The 20,574-nt window shown below is 40.0% G+C and overlaps 1 protein-coding gene across 1 annotated transcript in view; it reads right to left on the bottom strand.

The window, feature by feature from the left end:
* TPD52 (tumor protein D52) overlaps positions 1-20,574 on the bottom strand; it is a 184,967-nt gene that overhangs the window by 96,322 nt on the left and 68,071 nt on the right. Inside the window, exon 6 of the mRNA XM_037892393.2 lies at positions 1,976-2,157. Coding sequence (XP_037748321.1) covers positions 1,976-2,157 — 182 coding nt within the window. The remainder of the gene's footprint in view (positions 1-1,975; positions 2,158-20,574) is intronic.

The raw sequence follows: 20,574 nt of genomic DNA, 5'->3' as shown, positions 1-20,574 counted from the left end.
TTTCTTTGGAGATGCTCACCACACGCAGAATTAATCCCCCTTTATTTTTACCCTACATATAGCCTGAACTGAGAAATTACCTTGTTTATTTCATGTCTGTGTCAAAAAATGTACTACTACTATTCATGGCACGTGCTATCTACCTTATATTTGTCAATCATATCTGCTTTGAAAGTCACAGGCCTGTCAAACACATCTGTTGTCAGAGAGGCAACACTACAAAAATCACTATGCCGTTATTTTAGAAAACATTAGGGAGCAAAATCATGAATACGCAAATGCTGTTTGATTACAAAATTACATTAGAGTCTTATGCACAAACTTGTTATTTCAAATTAAAAACTTCTGGAAATCAAAATACTCTAGAGTTGGCTTTTATTGTCAAGATAGTTTAAGACAATTATTTTAGGTATGGTAGTGAGGGGTTTCATCCAACCCAATACAAATATTTTCAAATCTTTAAAAAAAATTTTTTAAGTTGGGGGTAGATTTAAATGTACCATAGCATTGTGAACTCAAGCACCACAGCATTGTGCTAATGCACAAAAACTGAAGAGTGAAAGTGAACTGAATAATGAAAGTGAGTTTTTATTCTCAACGTGCTCAAGTTTTCACAAAAAATACATTTTCAGTAAATGTTTGGTTTCACAACTTTGACACACTGATGCCTATTATAGTTTTTGACCAGACACCTACTGGACAGAAGAGTAAACCTACTAGCCAGATTCAGATATGAAAGACAAGAAGGGGGCTCCCATCAGCAAGGTCCAAGGGCAAGAACCTGGTGAGAAGCCCTGTTCCCCAGCAGCTGCAAATAGGGCAAGCAACAATATCTCTACTAGGGTGCTGTCCCTTTTATGATCAGCCTCTGGCATTAGGTGTCTGATAAATCTGAAGCTCAACCCTCCTTTGGCTGCCGGAAGAGAAAAGGAATTTTGTCTCTTCTCGCCTCACCAGAGCCTCCAGTCTGCTTCCAGAGAGTGGGTCTGCGCTACTCTGCTCCTCCCTAGTCCCCGTTTTTGGAGCCTCCTTCCTCATTTCAGTTCCTGTTCTCCTTTCCGCTCACAGGAATCATGCTGCTGCATGAGAAAGCTAACAGCTTAACCAAACGCCACAAGTTTCAGGATAGCAAAAGTGAAACTGAGCTGTTAATTTCACGCTGCTACCATTGCCACTGGGCAATCTGCAATCCAGCTGCAGAGGTATGGAGCTGTCTCTGAAAAGTGAGGAAGACAACAATGAACCCAGTTTATATTCAGTTCACATGTGTAATGCTATCTTCTTTGTACTCATAACAGCAGAAATATGTTTCTCCTCAAAAAAATAAAGCTTGTTTTCTACAGAAATAGATGGTTTTAATTAATTGTTTCTTTTGAAACCAACATCTACAAATACAGGAATCTGACATTTCATGCATATATTTTGCCCATCAGAGAAAAGCTTATACAAATATATTCGTGGTGCACTCAACTAGAAACAGGCAGTGAATCTAAACTGGATCATATTTATCCATTTATGTCATCACAATTTATCTCAGTCCAATTGTTCATTATTCATTTGTGGTCAATGTGCATTTCAAGGCGCAAAGATAAAATTCTGACAATTTAAAAACCTGAACTAAAAGAAGACAGAAAACATTAACAAATAAATTACTTTGGATCTCCAGTTAATGTTCTGTTTACAAATCACACATTTAACAAAAGTAATTCCCCTCTGGGCTTTAAGAGTTTGTAACATTTGTGTGCCAATGATTGATAATGTAAGGGAATCTGCTCTTAATGCAGTGACTTCGGAGCAAAACCAAACCTTTTTTTGATTTGGATTAGCTCTCCACCTGCAATCTATAGTTCAGCAGTTTAAAATTAATAAATTACAAAGAAACCCTATCTGAGATCATTCCAAAGAGATTTCTGACTGCCTAGGTATCCTGGTTTTCTTGCAAATTTTATTCCTTTACCACAATAGTATTACTTACTCTCCATCTATGTCTGGTCGTTTGCACACACAGTGAAACTTGCCACCGAAATCTATATAAAGATCATCTTCTACAATGTGGAAGATTTGACCAAGCACTATTTTGTCTTTGGCGGGCCCCATCTGAACTAAAGGAGAGCGTCTCAACATGGATGCGAAGGATTCCACATTTTTTGAAGGCACCTACAGATAAATATAAGGAAAAAAAATGTTAAACATATTTCCATACATAAAATGCAACTAATGTCTAAACGAGATACTAAATCTTATTTTTAATGTATAAACAAGAGCCATTCACTACAATACAATTCAAAATTTCATGTCCTCGGTACATTTTTTGTAAATTCTCGCCTTTTGAGAGGACTTCAGTTTATGGTATATTATTTCTCTGATCCAAAATATTTTACATATTAAAAAGGGCAATATTTTAACAGTTCAGCTATATAGAGATGATAAATAATACTTTGCACCTATGTAGTAAGGCATATCTTCAAAGTGTTCTATAGACATTAACTAATCAATAATTTAATAAAATAATGTAATAGTTCTTTAAAAGGTATATTTCCTAGTTGATATGATTTACTTGCATGTAGAACCTTATTAAAATTAGATTTTAATTTACTACTTCCTCATTGAAAATGCACTCAAATAAATTTGGCAAGACATTACTGACTGTAATTATTTTTTAATTTTTGACAATTTAGCTTTTTGGCTTTTGTATTTAAATAATAAAAGGAACAGTCCAAATTATGGATTAATGCTCACAGCTTTTTTATTTACACCCCACATATAAACATGGAAAATATTTCATCAGAGTAATGATATGGAACTACATACATGTACACACTTGATTTTTTTTAAATACCCATAGAGCAGTGGTTCTCAAACTTTTATACTGATGACTCATTTCACACAGCAAGCCTCTGAGTACAACCCCCCTTAAAAATTAAAAAACACTTTTTTTTACATTTAACATTATTATAAATGCTGGAGGTGAAGCGGGCTTTGAGGGTGGAGGCCGACAGTTTGCAACCCCCCATGTAATAACGTTGCGACTCCCTGAGGGCTCACGACCCCCAGTTTGAGAACCCCTGCCATAGAGAATGCATAGCAACATCTTTTTTTCTCTCTCATACACCAAAATCTCAAACAAAACACTTGAATTCAAGTGCCGACTGGCAAAATGCACAGAACACTATTTTTTCCCCTTGAAGACAATTGGGGACCACAAATTCTCCTCCTCAAGCAAAAGGAGGCCTCCCCCTTTTCTTTTGGTTTCAGGGAGGCCTGCTCCCCTAGGTCCCCAATCTGTGTCTCTGGTGAGGTTTAAATTATGTCCGATACTACTGTATTTTCTTGAGAACACTCATCCATGGATTTTAATAAAAACATCTCTCCACATCCAATTAAAAACAATAACTGAAAAATACATCTCTGTGAAACTGAGGTACTTTGGCTGCCATCTGTGCTGGCTGATGCTAACTGAGCATAATGTGACTGACATGAAAGATCTGGAAACAAGACGAGAGTATTTAACTGTACAGTTAAAAGCTAATAATTCAGCCATTAGTGACAATACATAATAACCAAGGAGTAAAACACTCAAAGAAAAACTCTAAGAGAATTTAGACCAAATAGTAAATACTCAGCTCTATACACAGGGTACTATGTACCTAAATATTCCAACTAAAAGGCTTTAATCTTAGTATTAAGAAATGAAAGCCTTAAAATACCTAGATATACCATTGTCAGAAAGAAGCAGCATTTATGAGAACAATACTAACTACTAAGATACTAAGTTCGGTTAATTTTAAGTTCGGTTAATTTTAAGATGGATGCCTATAAAATATGATAACAGCAGCCTTTTTCTGGGAAGCAAGAGAATTTGTGGAGGGACGCGTGGGTTTTTGAGATAGTACATCCCAGAAACAGAAAGTGCATGAAAAAGAACATTTTTATTCGTAAGTTGCAAAGAGAACCCGTTAATCAATTGCTTTTTGGCATTTAACAATTACCACCTTAACAGAATAACTTCTTTATATAATTTCGGCTGCTGATTTTTCCAAGCCAAGGCATATGGGCTCCAAATCTCAATGGAATGAGTAATAATCAAAGAGCCAAACCTTTAGAGATTTGGTTGATGTAGAGGAGCATTGCTTTTCAGTAATTTCCTGCTTTTTTAATACATAGCATCAAAAGTCTCAAAGCTACTAAATGCTATTAAAAATTACAGTTGCATCACTTTTTTCTATATAGTGGGTCAACCCTGAAAGGAGCTCAGAATGGCTCAACCCATGTTATGCAGGGCTGGTGCAACCACTAGGCGAACTAGGCGGTCGCGTAGGGCGCCAAGTGGTTGGGGGTGGCCAAAAGCGCGCTCCGGGGAGGCAGTGGAGCGGAGGTGAGCTGCGGCAGAGGGGCGCGGGGAGGGCTGCCTGCAGCAAGTAACGGGGGGGGAGGGTGTGACGCACAGGGGAACCGCTCCCCACCCCAGCTCACCTCTGCTCTGCCTCCTCCTCTGAGCACGCCGCCCCGCTCTGCTTCTCTCCCTCCCAGGCTTGCGTGCCAAACAGCTGATTGGCACCGCAAGCCTGGGAGACGGGAGAATAGGTGGTGGTGGCGTGCTCGGAGAGGAGGCGGAGCAGAGGTGGGCTGGGGTGGGGAGTTGCCGCACGGCTTCCCGGGCCGAGGGGAGTTGCTGCACGGCTCCCTGAGGGGAGAGGGGGCGGCGGGGAGCTGCCGCGGGGGGGCCGCCTCAGGGCGGAGGGGAGCTGCCACGGGGGGGGGCGCCTCAGGGCGGAGGGGAGCTGCCACGGGGGGGGCGCCTCAGGGCGGAGGGGAGCTGCCACGGGGGGGGCGCCTCAGGGCGGAGGGGAGCTGCCACGGGGGGGGCGCCTCAGGGTGGAGGGGAGCTGCCACGGGGGGGGCGCCTCAGGGTGGAGGGGAGCTGCCACGGGGGGGGCGCCTCAGGGTGGAGGGGAGCTGCCACGGGGGGGGCGCCTCAGGGTGGAGGGGGGGTGCAAGGTGGAAGTTTCGCCTAGGGCACAAAACATTCTTGCACCGGCCCTGATGTTATGTTAACTCCAATGGGATTAGGGGACACTCAGAACCTCACACAAGGAGCTTAGGACCTAGCAGGATAAGGCTCAATACCTAGAAAGCTTGGGTGAAACTCACTGCTGATATAAGCGGTGAGGGAATTATACCTACTTCCATCTGTAGTGAAGTTAGCCCATGTGCCAGTCATTTTTAAATGGTAAATAAGACATTCCAGGCTCTAACATTTTTACCACCTTTTACATCGTCTACACAATGTAGTCTAAAATACAGAGTACCACTGCTACAGACATCTATGATACTATTTACCCTTTGAAATGGGAAATCTAATCTCTTCATGCCAAGGAACTAATCAAACAACCTATTGACGCATCAGCAGTAATGTGTTTTAATTGTTACAAGAGACTGGACAACATGAGACACAAACTATTCAATCAGAAAACTAAAACATTTCAAACTACTTGAAACCATATCGTATTTAAGTCAAAGAATCAAAAGCATGCTTAATGGGAAGCAAAGATGTTTCTATCTCATAACTCTTAACAGATAGTTCTGTGTTTATTTATCAAATATTACACTATAAAAAACACACATACCCCAGCCTAAACTAAACAGATGCTGAAAAAGTTAGCAGCCACACAGCAGTAATCATGTAGCTAGAACAGGGCCATCACATTCTATCTGTAAATTTGGCAACCTCATTCCTAATAACATCATAACAAAAAGGGATAGTTTTGAATTCCGACTTATTGGAATGCAGAAACAGCTTGGGTTGTCCTGACGTAGCAAAACCTCAGGAATTGAAAATTGAGCTAGAGATCTGATGCCTGGCAAATCTGCTAATTCAGAAACTACCAGTGTAAACATAGCACCCCAGAACTCTGACTAAAATACTTTTAAGCAATTGTGTATACAAAACACCTATTACCAAGAGATAGAAGTAGCTGTTGATGCACCACCAGCATAAGTATCCTGTATAAAAACCTTCTGCTTTACAATCACAAATGCACACTTTTTTTTTTCAAATTTAGGCAATAATAATAATAATAAATAATAATAATATAAATTAAATTCAACTGGGTAAAGTAAATTAATTTTACAAAAGCACTTGCTGTGCTTCAAAAATAAAACCCAGATATAATAGGAATGTTGACAGTAAGCATTAACAATTTGTATTTCTTCAGGTGATATGGCAATCTAGGTAATGCTTCATCTAATCCTCAGGCTGCCCTACATGCTGCTCAAGTGACACAAACAAACATCTAAAATGAATCATCCTAAAAATCTTATATAACCGATTATTGCATTTGAATCCTCGTATCTAAGTAGTAAAAATTGTCTAAGGTTTTGCCTGTTGAAGTATTTTGAAGGAAAGCACAAATATAATTTCTTGCACTTTTTAGCACCTTATAGACAATGCCAAAATCTACAACGGGTACTGACTGACCTCCCCATTGGACTTTAAGAGCATTAGGTAAAATGTTCAATAGCGTCAAGTGACTTAAAAATCTAAGTCCTATTTTCAAAAGTGACTTAGGAATTTAGGAGTCTATGGGAGGCTAGGAGAGGTATTTATGACTTTGGAGGAGTATCCACTCTTTGGCATTTGCACTCAATACCAAGCTACTAGGCTCAGGTAACCTCAGTTGGAATGCAGACTGAGCCACAGAAGAGGAGATCCTATCTGCTTGGAAGATGGTTTGGCAGTCTCTGTGGCAACTCTACTAGGTCTTAGCCTGCTGACTTCTTAGCCAATTTGGGTAATCAGAATGGCCATCATTTCCTCCAGTTTAATATTTTGAATTACTCTCACCAGCAGAAACAAGAAAAAGGGACGTATAGAGGAATATTTGGTTATCATAGAATCTCAGGTTTGGAAGGGACCAGGAGGTCATCTAGTCCAACCCCCTGCTCAAAGCAGGGCCAATCCCCAATTTTGCCCCAGATCCCTAAATCTGCTAGGCTGACGAAGAAGAGCCTTGTTTTCACATTTCAACTGGATATGAATAGGCCCACCTGGGGCATGGCCTTACTTCCTGGATAGGAATTGGAATACTGCTTGATACAGAAACCACTGAATTGTCCATATGCTGGTGTCTTAGCTGCTTTTGTGTTCACTGTTTCTTTTATGTGGATCCTCCTGATGGAGGCTCAGTGTCACTGCACCCATGGAGGATCTTTGATTTGTGTTCAGACTCAAGCTTCTTTGCTCCCTTGCCAGACAATGACATACCAAAGTCATTGTGTTGTCTGATCCAGAACCTGCACCTGCAAGTGATTCTGAGGGCATGTCTACACAAGGATAAAACACCTCGGCTGGCCTGGATCAGCTGACTTGCACTCACGGGGCTTGGGCTCCAAGGCTGAAAAACTGCTGCATAGACATTTGGGCTTGGGCTGCAGCCTGAGCTTTGGGACCCTGTGAGGGTGGAGTGTTCCTGAGCTCAGGCTCCAGTCCAAGCCTGAACATCCATAGCCCCATCCCAAGCCTAAGTCAGCGGATCCAGGCCAGCCGCAGCCATGCCACAGGGCTTTTATCCCTGTGTAGACATACCCTGGAAGTCCCAATGGCTACCCTTAGCACTCTCATCTCTAGTTATTTGATGCTCTGAAGCCTCAGTGATCTCAAGCATATTGCTTGTGTATTATGACATCCCCTATGAGCTCTCCACCCTGAAAGTGTGACATCCGTGATCAAGATTTTTGGGTCTGTGAAGGAAAATTCATAATATTAATATCATATGGGTTTTCTGTTTTCACAAACTGAGGGAATGGGTCACTCTGGATAATATCTTAATTCTTCTAAGCATCTCTTGTAGGAAATAGTTTAGCTCCTGAAGCTCTCTTATGTGCATGCTTGCCCTTGGAATAGGCTCTGTGCACAAGACTGGAAGCCGCAGAAGCTGCAGGTAAAGATAGATGGACGAACTTGGTTCCTTGACACCACGGAGATCAACATCTGGGTCTCTGCGAACCTTTGCTGTGCCAAGAAATCTCCCTCTTTTGAACCTATTTTGACTTCTAGGTAGACAATTCTCTCAGAAGGGATTATGGATCTTCTTGTGATTTATTACAAACCCATGTGCCTGAAGCAGGGAGACTCTCCTCTAAGTTGCTATGATGGGGATGAGGTTCTAACGGTTGGTGTACAGGAGCTCCAAGACTTTTCTGTGGGCTATCATCACCATCAATATGTTCATTTACAATCTCGTGGCAGAAACTGCAACTTTGTTAATTTTCTGGGTGACTTCCAGGATTTCTCATTAGATGTTGGTTTGTGTGTCTTCAGCTTCTTCCAAACATGTAATTCCACTCTTAGATCACCTTCTGATGTATTTGTTGTTTTCTCTTCGTGACTTCTAAGTCTCCTCTAATTATTTTCTTCCAGAATACACAGCAGAATTGAGAGCGCAAACCTCTGGACCTCAAGTTATTTACAGCTGCTTGCTTTCCTGTCAAACATTCAGACCTGTCTACGATATAAAGTATACTTAATCATGATGAAGATAAAATTTTAAAAATTTAGAAAAACATGACAAACAAAACTCAGATGTACAAAAAGGGTGTCAAACATCTAGGCCAGTGGTGGGCAACCTGCAGCCCGTGGGCAGCACACAGCCTGTCAGGGTAATCTGGCAGGCTGCCAGACAGTTTGTGTACATTTGTACGGCTGCCTGCAACTCCCAGTGGCTGCGGTTCGCTGTTCCCGGGCAATGGGAGTTGCAGGAAGCAGCGCGGGACACAGAGTTGTGCTGGCCGCTGCTTCCCGCAGCTCCCATTGGCTGGAAATGGCGAACCGCAGCCACTGGGAGCTGCGGGCGGCCGTGCAATGGAAACAAATTGTCTGGCATCCTGCCAGCAGATTACCCTGACGGGCTGCAGGTTGCCCAACAATGATCTAGGCAAATTAAGTGTAAATAACTGTTTTCTACACCCTAGAGATTAAAAAGGGAAGAGGCCAGAAGGGTTTAACACAAACCACAACGTTTTGGATATGTTCAGTTTCCTAGATACACTGTATAGGTCAGTATGAAAAACACTACGAATCTAGTCTCTCCCTAAAACTAAATATTCTGCAAGGCAATATATCTTGAACAAAGGATGGAAAAATCATAGTCCCAAACCTCAGTAAAAGATCCCCAGGTAATGGAGGAAGGCCATGCACATTTTCTGAAGTAAACCCCCCCCCCCCCAACTTAACAGCAAGGCGGTCCCATCCCACCCAAATGAGCAACAGGTCTTGAAAATCCTACAAACATTTTATGTCTGCTTGCAAGGACAAGCAGTGTGCATGTTGGAATGTGTGGAATACAAATGAAACATGGATAAATGAGATGGGTGGTTAAATTCCTGCAGTTGTGGAATGAATGATGTTAACATAAAGCAGTATGCGAAGAATGCAACTATCATGTACATAAATATAGGGTTGCCAGTGTAAAACGCTGACAAGGGCAGACATCTCCTGCCTAATTACAACAAATAAAAATAGGGAAAAAATGTGTTATTTGAAATAGGTCTTTTATAGTGAGAGGTACTGTATTGCCACAGCAATTAAGGACGCAATTGGAAAACAAGGAGGAGTAGGCAGTCTACTATAAAATAAAAAAATCCTCATCTGACCTGATGAAAATCATTACCATTAAGTCACTTTAACTGTATTTCTTTACAATAAATATTTCATTTCTATTTACTAGCCCAACAAGAGCTTATGGTTCTGCAATACTGTACCTATAAAAGTTATATATTACTATTTAAATATGAGTGAAAATTCTAGCAATTTTAAACAAATGGTCATACAAATTACTACAAACCCAGGGATAACTATTTACACAACCCACTTAGTGGGTCTCTCTCTGGAGTTTTCTTTTAAAAAATCACCAACACACATTTTGTTCTTCAGTTATACCATTTTTTTCTTCTCAACCACCACCCTTTAACCAAAATGTGCTCCAGGCATTACTTCTAGAAACAGCAACCCTTACAATTCTTAAGATGCCAATTCCCAAAGATAAGGCTTGTAACTTTGATAATAAACCATTATAAGATTTTGGGGTTTCTGTACTCAAGTCCAAACTTTGCTCTCAGCTGTGCATATACTTCTCACCTTGAAGCCAATGGGACCTGCATAGCTGAAGACAGCTCACGCACAATATAGTTTTGCAGCACCTGATGTCCAACAAAATGAAAGACCCAATGGGTATGTCTATTCAGCAATTAGACCCCCACAGCTGGCCCACGCCAGCTGACTCGGGCTCGCAGGACTGTTTAATTGCAGTATAGATGTTGGGCTCAGGCTGCAGCCCTAGCTCCACTTCGCAGGGTCCTAGAGCCTGAACTCCAGACCCAGCCCAGAAGTCTACATTTCAATAAAACAGCCCTGCAGTGCAAGTCCAAGTCAGCTAGTCTGGGCATCTGTGACTCTTCCTGTTGGGAGTCTCTGACCAGTGGTATTTCTGGTCAGACAGCCTTCTTAAAACAGAAGTATTATTTTAGAAGTAGGAACAAAGCTTTAGCTTGTACAGAAAAAGGATTTGAAATGAACTAAGGCCTGGTCTACACTACTCAGTTAGGTCGACATAAGTCAGCTTATGTCAACCTAAGTATGTCAGAGTACACACTAAAGCCTCGTCCTGCCGACATAAGTGCCCTACTACCGACATAACAACTCCACCTCCACGAAAGACCTAGGGCTTAAGTCGGTGTAATTACGTCTGCTGCCTTACTTACTTGGGCTGTTGGCTATCTGGTCAATTTCAGGGCTCCATGCTGGAGCTGTGAAATTGACAAGAAAGCCAGGGGGCTATAGCCAGGCTGCCTGCGGCTCCCCACTTGGAACTGGGCTGCACCCGCCCAGCTCCCCATTCAGGAAGGCAAAAAGCCCAGGTGGCTTCCCCTCACTCATGATGGGGAGGCAAGAAGCCCAGGTGGCTGGGCCACACTCCTGGTGGGAAGGCAAGAAGCCCCGGGGACAGCTAGGTTCCCGGTGGGAAGCTGCACAGAGCTGAGAGCCCTGGCTCTCAGCCTCCCCACACTGCCCTTCTTCAATTGGTGGAAGCGCTCCTGATGAGGACTTGCACCACTGACAGGAGGGTAGTGTGGACATCAGGCACCACAGTAATTACTGTGGTGGATATAAGGTGACCTAACAGTGTAGTGATTTAAGTCTGTAGTGCACACAGGCCCCAATAGTCTACACACGTCTACTTACCTAGAGGCTTACCATCCCCTGATGGTAATATAGGCAAGACCTAACTTCTTCAGACACTCCCATCAGTTCTTGGAGTCTCAATCTGCTTCCCCTGAACTACTACACATGCCCTTTAGAGAGTGCTTTTTTAAAACCTGTCAAAGTTCTACGGATCTCTTTCATGTCTTGGTCCAAACCGGTTCTGTAGGTTAGTTGGGGAGGAGGCAAAATCTTCAGAGCTAAGATTTGTGGCATTATTCCTTAACTCTCAATTATTAGCACAGAAAGGTATTATCTTGAGCAATTCTTCCCTGCCTGTTTTTCCAGATAGTTTGCCCTGTTGATTTAAGTCAATATTATCCATACAGAAAATACCCCACAAACCAGACCAACATACAGAATTCATAAATTATTACAAAGCAGCTCCAAATTCCTCAGAGAAATATTGTTCATAATTTCCTTTTGGATTAAACAAGCTATTATTTTTGCTGTGTCACAGGCTCATCTCACCTATTAGCTGATGTTATTAGAAGCAAAGAGAAGCTGATGAATAAACACTACGTATTTATACTTACAATATTAAATACTGTGGCCTATTTGTTGTACAGAATGTATTAATATTTTTGTAGTGTTGGACCATACAAGAAGTGCTGTACTATGATGTAACCCCAGGTTCCATTTTGACTTTCAGTTAAGGATAACACACAAACACATATAGCTAGGGCCCTACCAAATTCACAGCCATGAAAAGACCAGATTTCACAGTCCGTGAAACGTTTTTGTGGAATTTTACCCTACACTATACAGATTTTATGGGGGAGACCGAACTAGGGGTCCTGACCCAAAAAGGGATTTCAGGGGGTCACAAGGTTATTGTAGGGGAGATCATGGTATTGCCACCCTTACTTCTGTGCTGCCTTCAGAGTTGGGTGGCCAGAGACAGCAGCTGCTGGCCAGGTGTCCAGCTCCGAAGGCAGCCCCCCACCAGCAGCAGCGCAGAAATAAGGGCGACAATACCATACCACACCACCCTTACTTCTGTGCTGATGCTTTCAGAATTGGGTGGCCGAGAGTGGCAGTTGCTGGTTGGGGGCCCAGCTCTGAAGGCAGCAGCACAGAAGTAAGGGTGGCAATACCATACCAGGCCATCCTTCTGCACTGCTGCTGGTGGTGGCGCTGCCTTCAGACCTGGGCTCCCGGCCAGCAGCTGCCGCTCTTCAGCTGCCCAGCTCTGAAGACAGCGGCGCCGCCAGCAGCAGTGCAGAAGTAAGGAAGGCAATACTGGGACCTCCCTAAAATAACTTTGCGACCCCTCCAAAATCCCATTTTGGGTCAGGACCCTGACAGTTACAACACCATGAAATTTCAGATTTAAATACCTGAAATCATGGACCTGAATTTGGTAGGACATGTTTTCAGTGCAGCATGTCTTCTCCAAATCTCTATTCTATTGTCTATACCAAAGTCATTCATGTTACACTATTCAACAGTTACTCCTGAGGGAATTCTGTACCAAAAAATTAAATATTCTGAGCACATTTTAAAATTCTGCAAATTTTGTTTGTCAAAATAATACAATATAATCACACCATTTTCAATTATTTGCTGACAAGTATTTGAAATAAATTACCAAAATAACTGAAAACGGTGTGATTATAGTTATTGTGTTTCTGTGTTATTTTATCAATTAAAATATGTAGAACTTCACCTAAAAATTTAAAATTCTTCAAAGAATTCCCTCAAGATTATCAGGGTTCTGTGTGGTGCAATCTGGGTGCGGGCAGCTCAGTGCGGGGTCTGGGTGCATGGACGCACAGGAGCTCGGTGCGGCGTTCTGAGTACAGGGGGAATAGGACTCTGCAGGGGAGTCCAGGTGAAGCTGGTTAGGGCCCAGTGGGGGATGGGGGAGTGGGGCTTGGTGGAGTGGGGGGTCAGGGTGCACCTGGTTGGGGCTCAGTGGGGTGGGAATCCCTGATGAGTGGGGCTCAGTGGTGTGGGGGGCTCCTGATTCAGGGGCTAAGGCTCGGGGGGAGGGGGTGGTCTGAGTGCGGAAGGAGTGGGGGGGCTCCTGATCTGGAAGGAGCTCAGTGGGGGTGTTCCGGGTGCGCGGAGGGGTCACTGTACAGGGAGCTGCTCCCCCTGTCCGCCCAAGCCCCATGCATCCAAGCCCCCCTGCAATCAAACCCTCCTGCTGAGCCTCACCCCCCACACCTGGAACCCCTCTCCCAAGCCTCTTCCCCACCACGCGGTGCAGAGCTTCCTGAAGCCAGGGGAAGTTTCTGGGGCTTGATCTGACCCAGCCCAGCTACTCCATCTCCATCCTCCTCCCCCAGCTGGGACTAATATCCCCGGGCGGCTCGGGCCCAGCTTGACAAAGCCCTGGCTGGGATGATTTAATTGGGGATTGGTCCTGCTTTGAGCAGGGGGTTAGACTAGATGATCTCCTGAGGTCTCTTCCAACCCTAATCTTCTATGATTCTATGGGGGATCCCCAGATCTCCCTCCCCCGCAGTGATCTACCTCTCCCCACAACCACGGCAGCCCAAACAGATGCGTCTGAGCTGCCAAGCTGCCAGTGAGGGGTGAGTGAGTACTGGTGAAGCTTCTCTTTCCTTCCCCACAGAAACCATTTTCTGCAAGGAAGCAAAGGAAATCTGCGCACAATTTCCCCAATAGTAAACAGTACTGATTTAGTTAATCTCTTGATTTGAAAATATCACCAGACCAGAAGTATTAAGTCTTTCTTTCCTATTTTGCCAGATATGATACAGCAATTCAATATGGATGGCAAAACTGTTGCTACCCATCCTGGCTTGGCAGTCTAATGGTCTCAAAAGCAAAGCAATTGACCAGTATCCACTACATTTAGTGTTTTTCAAGACTTACCACTCATTGAATCCACTACGTGTGACAAATTATATCTTAGACTGTAATCACAACACTGCTTATAAAATCAAAAATGATGTGTATGGACAAAATATACACATCAATCTGGGCATGCAACAGAAATTTAAACAAGACCACTGATCATACAATCCTGCATGATACAGACCAAATCAAAAGTTTTAGCTAGCGTGTGAATAATTCAAGTAAATACAGCTGTTAGTAAAATTCACCTATTAAGGCACATAAGTAAGATGTTCAATTATAATCCACTTTTACTTGTATAGTTACAACTAAATACTGTACACACACAGTGTTTACTTTTTTAAAGCACACTGTGTTTTGAAATTTTTTCCCATCATAGTATAGTTCTTTGTCCTCCCTCATTAGTGGCCTTTGGGTTTCTGGTATATTAAAAAAACCTACACTATTAAAGCTCATAGTATTTCCCAGCAGATTCAACATACAAGCCAACATGGGCAACCACAAAGACAAGATCGACCTCTTTGGTGTTTTTTAAAACAAGAGACTTTTTTACTTTATTCCATACAATCGGAGATAATGGTAGGGAGCACAAACATGGATCTCATTACCAACAGGAATTAAAAACAACTACTGTATAAACTGAAACAGAAAGAAATTTTATTTAATAAAGTTGCTTTATAAAACAGGGTAACAGGAGAAGTCATAAAAGAAGGATGTTTTATCAAAAACAAAGAAAGTGAAAGCTGTGATTAACTCAGAGAAAACAGTTAAATGCTGACTTGGAAAGTCACAAGGGAGAGTTTTGAATGGGATTTGGGAGGCAGTTGGATGGAAAGTCAGAAGATATTCTCACACAACAAAATATTGTATTAAAAACTTTCTTCTTCTTAGGAAACGTATTGTCCTGGGTCATTTCTGTAAGCCTGAGAGTCACCACAATGCTATTTTTGTCTATTATATTTTAAAGTTAACTGGTTATTGCCTGCAACCAAAGCACTGAAAATACTGGAAATATATGAATTAGTAATACATTTTAATCTTCTCTAGTAGTTTGAAAAACAATTCATACAACAGCTATTGCAATGAATACCAACAGCCTTTTTGACAGCATTATTCCTTCTTGCTTATTTCAACTTAATAATAATTTAGAAAAATAACCGACTATAAATAAGTCTTCAAAATGACCCCAGTGAACAAAGCAAATTTTGTGGAAGAATATCAAAATTCAGAGAAAAGATGAAAAAAAGAAGAGTAAGAGTTAGAGTAAACATTACAAAACACAAAACTGAAAGACCACATTGAAAACTGGAGACTCTTACTCAGACACTCAATATCACAGAATATCAGGGTTGGAAGGGACTCAGGAGGTCATCTAGTCCAACCCCCTGCTCAAAGCAGGACCAATCCCCAATTTTTGCCCCAGATCCCTAAATGGCCCCCTCAAGGATTGAACTCACAACCCTGGGTTTAGCAGGCCAATGCTTAAACCACGGAGCTATCCCTCCCCCAAAAAATGCAGTGAAGGAATCTTGGAAATGGTTACCAAAAGAAAAAAAAAGCAATAAATGATCCAGTCTGAACAGAATTATACCATGAGTAACAGTAACTGCTATGACTGAGATTGTTTAAGTATCTGCATTCATTTCATAACTTTCTGAAACTTACATATTTTGGATTTAAATTTTTCCATGTTTAATCCTGGCCTAAAAAATTGTTTTTTTCCAAATTTAAAAATAAAGCTGTTCTGAGTAAGAGGGTGAAAAACAGATGTATAATTTTTCCCATTATATAAAAAATCTTCTTCCTACTTTATTAACTCTACAACCAAAAATGATGGGGATAGAAAGTTGAAATTTGATATTTAAATATCTTTCAATGAGAAGGAGTGATCTGAGTGTTCTAGCCCAATTTAGTTTTGATTTTACCAAGTTATAGCCTTTCAAAAACCACTTGTTGCACATGTGCAGTACTATTTTGCAAAGGCCTTGACTACTCACATTTGCAGAATAAGGGCCTAAGCGTGTAACTAATTCACCTAAGGAGCCCATGCTGCACAGTATTCCAGGCTAGCTCATTTATACTGAAGAGACAAAAACTTTAGAGAAAGGTTGCTGCACACTTTATAAGACTTGTGTAAAGAAGACCTGCTCTGATGTGACTTTCAAGTGTGCAGCTGCTAAAAGTTTGCATGAGAGGGTCTCTCTGCCCCTCCCACCCACTGCATTCCTCTATGCATCTAGCAACTCCTTCTGCAAGTCTCCTGCATATGTGGGACAGGGCATTCTGAGGGTGTCTGGATAGACAGTTCCAAATCATTGATTTACAAGTGCTCCTGCCAAACTTGTTTAAAGCTTGCTGAACTACAAAGTCATGGAAAGTGAAGTTCTTTCTTATGTTTTTATTTTTTCCAACTTTATTCTTAAAGCAAATAAAACAAAACCCATAAAATCTAAGACACAAAGCTACATAAAGAGAATGTTAAAGCTGCATTCAGAAATCAGAAAATGCCAAAAGTTAGGTTACATTAGACACCTTAACTCTGCCCTCTTCCACACGTCATGATGGAGATTTTAAATCAAGACTGGCTGTCTTTCTAAAAGATGTATTTTAGTTCAACCACAAGTCATTGATTTGATACTGGAATCTCTGGGTAAAATTCTATGGCATGTATCATGCAGGTCAAACTAGATTATTACAATGGCACCGTTCAATATTAAAATCTATTATGTAGTCTTTAATTACATGATCACACACTATTTCTCAAACAATCCAGTACATTTCTATACCATTTTTCTAACACCTTACATTCATATTTGAATAACAGTGAAAATCTGCTGGCATATATTGGACATCTAAATTATTTTCTTCACAGTTAATTGCTTAATCCCCTGAATTGCAACTATGGAAGGATGTGCCACTGGTTGAAAAAGAAAGTGATTAGCATGTGACTGCTGACAAAAATATTAAAAATTATACATGTAGGGAAAATAATTTACCAGAGATTTTCATTCCAACACAAAAAAACTTTGTTCAAATGTGCATGTTGGTCGCTTTCTATCAAACTATTAAAAGAATCAGAAAATATAAAGTTAAAGATTAAACTTCAACTACAAATTTAGAATAGGACATGACAACTTAGTTTTTATCATTTAATTAGTGAACGGACAAATATATGAAGCATTCCAACTGTTTAGTATTATACTGTACATGTTATTTTCCTTTTTCCTTATTAATTATGATGTTCTTCAAGAAGTACCACGTAGGCAGCTTTTAAATGACAGCCATCTTATTTTTATGTTTGGCATAGTATACAATACCTTTTCCTGAATTACCCTCTTTTTAAATCAAAACTTCTTTGCTGTATAATTTTTTTTTCTATGGCTCTGATAATATATTTTATGTTGTGACTTTTGCCTTTTTTGAGTCAGAGGCATTTTCATAGGCATGTCTAGATATATAAAAAACAGCCCTTCAATACTGTGGAAAACAGAAATTATGTTATGGTGTCATAATGTTAATAAATATATGTAGGTGGTAAAATAATGTAATACAACAATACTGATGTTGTATCAAATGCCCTTGTTAATTATATTGCACCAATATTGTTCACGGAATGTCAGAAGGCCTGTGTAGCACAGGAGGTCAGACCAGATGATCACAGTGGTCTCTTGTAGCCTTAGAATTAAGCATCTAGAACATATAAAAATCAGCATTAATTTAATATATATCTCTGTGTTTTGGGAGAAAATTTTGATGTCATGAAGCAGAAAAATATAGTAATGCTAAACATATATTTATTATTTACCCACACATATTCAATAGAAAATGTATTTATTTATTTTTGTACTAGGAAAGAGTAGGGATTCATGTCTATAATTTCCTTCTTTTGAAAATATTAAGAAAGCCATAGTCCCCAGTTGATAAGACACAGCTACATGAAAAGGAGTTATAATTTCATATCTATTATTTTCATGTAATCCTTTTTAGAAAACAATAACAAATAATTATACTTTGAAAATAAACAGTACAATTTACCTCTGAACAAGCCTAAAGTATAATTGCTAGACCTTATCTAAACACAGTATGCTCTCACCACAGCTGCTCCTGTGTCCCAGTTTTATGTAACCCTAGTGTGAGGCAAATCAGTTATCATTTGAATGTAGTAGAAAGTAGTGACATCACTTTGTTTACATGCTGTATTGCTACCACAACTACAAGGGGCTAACCCACAAATGCCATAACCTTACAACATCTTATTGTGATTTGTCAACTCAAACAAATATCCCTGTTTCCTGTAAAAAGTAGGAGCTCTCTCACTATCTTCCCACCTAAGTTAGACTAAGAAGGGAGAAACTGCACCACAAAAGGCTCCAAATGACGACGTACTTTCTGGACTGCAGCCGAAACACATGGTTTGCTGGCCTCCATTAAACGAAGTGTTCATTTACCAATTTTAATGTCCACCTCAAAATTTATTTTGAAATTAATGTGCTCATAATAAGAGATTAACAAACATATGCAAAGTTTTTTTCTTAAAGTTAAACAACATATGTAATTTAATACAAATGTAATCATTATTAGAAATGTTGTCTGTGTTTTTCCATCAAAAATTCATTTATAGAGGAAGAAAAGTTAGATCATCACAATAATATCACCACAGATCCAGAGGAGGGAACTTCAAATGGATGTAGAAAATCTTCACATTCAGGGAAAATAGATAAGTAGACCTTTTGTGCAGAAGAAGATACAGAAACTGCAAAATAATTTACAGGTCAAGAAGGTTTAGATAAAAAACAGTTATCACAGCATAATTTTAGATGGAAAAACATACACACACAATTGAAATGTTAATATAAATATGCAATGACATGGAGAACAGAATATGAGATCTACGTGTTAAGCATTGTGCCTCAGCCAAGCAAGTGAGATGCAATGTTAATCAAAAGAACTATTCAATACACAGGTATGATAAAACGTATGTACATTCATAAATAAGAAAAAATCAAAATAAAAGTTGAAGATTAAGGGTGAGATTTTCAACACTGCCTAAGGGACTTGTGATCTTAAGTCATTTAGGCACTTTTATAAATCTCAACCTTAGTTATTCACAATTATAACATTTCCCAACAGTAGTATGTTTTAAAACTGACCCGAGAGAAAATCCCCCAAATGTACAGTACTTTTTCCACTATGTCTTAAAAGAACTGATGCCCTCTGCTGTAATAAAACTAAAGTTAGCCTAACTCCACAAAGGAGGATTCTTTGCTCAGTTACCTCCACCTTGTGGTTATAAGTGAGATATTGAGGGTTATGAGTCTGGGTCATTGTTGGTTTTATTTCATTTTGTTTTTGTTTTGTGTTTTTGCTTCCAACAACTCACATTCCATTCAATTTAAGGAGCGGAGACTAGGTTTACAGACAAATTCTTTAGTGCAGAGTTTTAAAATAAACATTTGAGATGTTCTAAGATTTTGCCTAAATGTAAAATGTGAACCTGGTATCTCTTTTTCTATTAGTATTAAGGAAACAACAGGAGCAAACAGAACCTAATACTGTGCCAATGCACTCTTTTTCTAAACAACTAAAAAGAAGTCATAGTAATAATCATTTTCACTTAAAGAGATTGAGCTACAAAATTTAGGTTATTCACTCTATTATCAAAACATTTTACCCTTTATCCTTCTATCGCACAGCAAAAGACTTCATTTAATGTAACTTAAGGTTACTCTGTTCTACTTTAACATTTTTCTCAACCACTGAAAAGCTAGCAAATAAATAACATTCAGTTAAGATCAACAACCACATTTTGTTTCTCTACCAACATCTACATAAAACTAATCAACTCTTACCTAATAGGCAGGCCTTCATAAACTACGACGCAACCTTAAATCTGACATGCATACAAGGACATATGTTAAAAGTATTTTCTTTTTAAGATTTTGTTGAATAGATTTCATAGGTGGGAAAAGAACAACTTCTAATGTACCTGTTCTTCTTGTAGGTGTATCAAAGTTAAGACTGCATGGTAGTTTTTAAAGCTTTGTCTGTCAACCATGTGTTGTGTAAAAAGGACAGTAATAGATAAAATTGTTAAGTTTTATATTGGTGTAAGTAGAGAAACAAGCGTGGCTGTTGACCTTAACATTGTATTTGCTAGCTTTTCAGCAAAATGTTATTAGAGTAGAACTGAGCAACCATAACTAACTTTAAATGAAAACTTTTATTTGTTAATTTCCCTAGATTTTAAAAAAATGTGCAAATTGGAAATTAAAAATAAAAATAAAATAATACAGAGCTTTACAAAGAATACCACCAATATAGTGAAGCACACAGAAGCTGCAGGGAATGCTTGACTATGGAGAAATGTCAACATTAAAATGCAGAGCTTGCAGCTTGGCGACTCTTGCTGTCGTGTGAAAAAATTGGAAAACTACCTAGCAAAGAATGTAATAATTAGTGTATGTGATGCTTTTTCAATTGGCTTTGCT

Source organism: Chelonia mydas, chromosome 2 (assembly GCF_015237465.2).
Source record: "Chelonia mydas isolate rCheMyd1 chromosome 2, rCheMyd1.pri.v2, whole genome shotgun sequence".
NCBI classification, from domain to species: Eukaryota; Metazoa; Chordata; order Testudines; family Cheloniidae; genus Chelonia; species Chelonia mydas.
The sequence above is the reverse complement of the archived record's forward strand: the minus strand, read 5'-3'. Positions and strand labels throughout refer to the sequence as shown.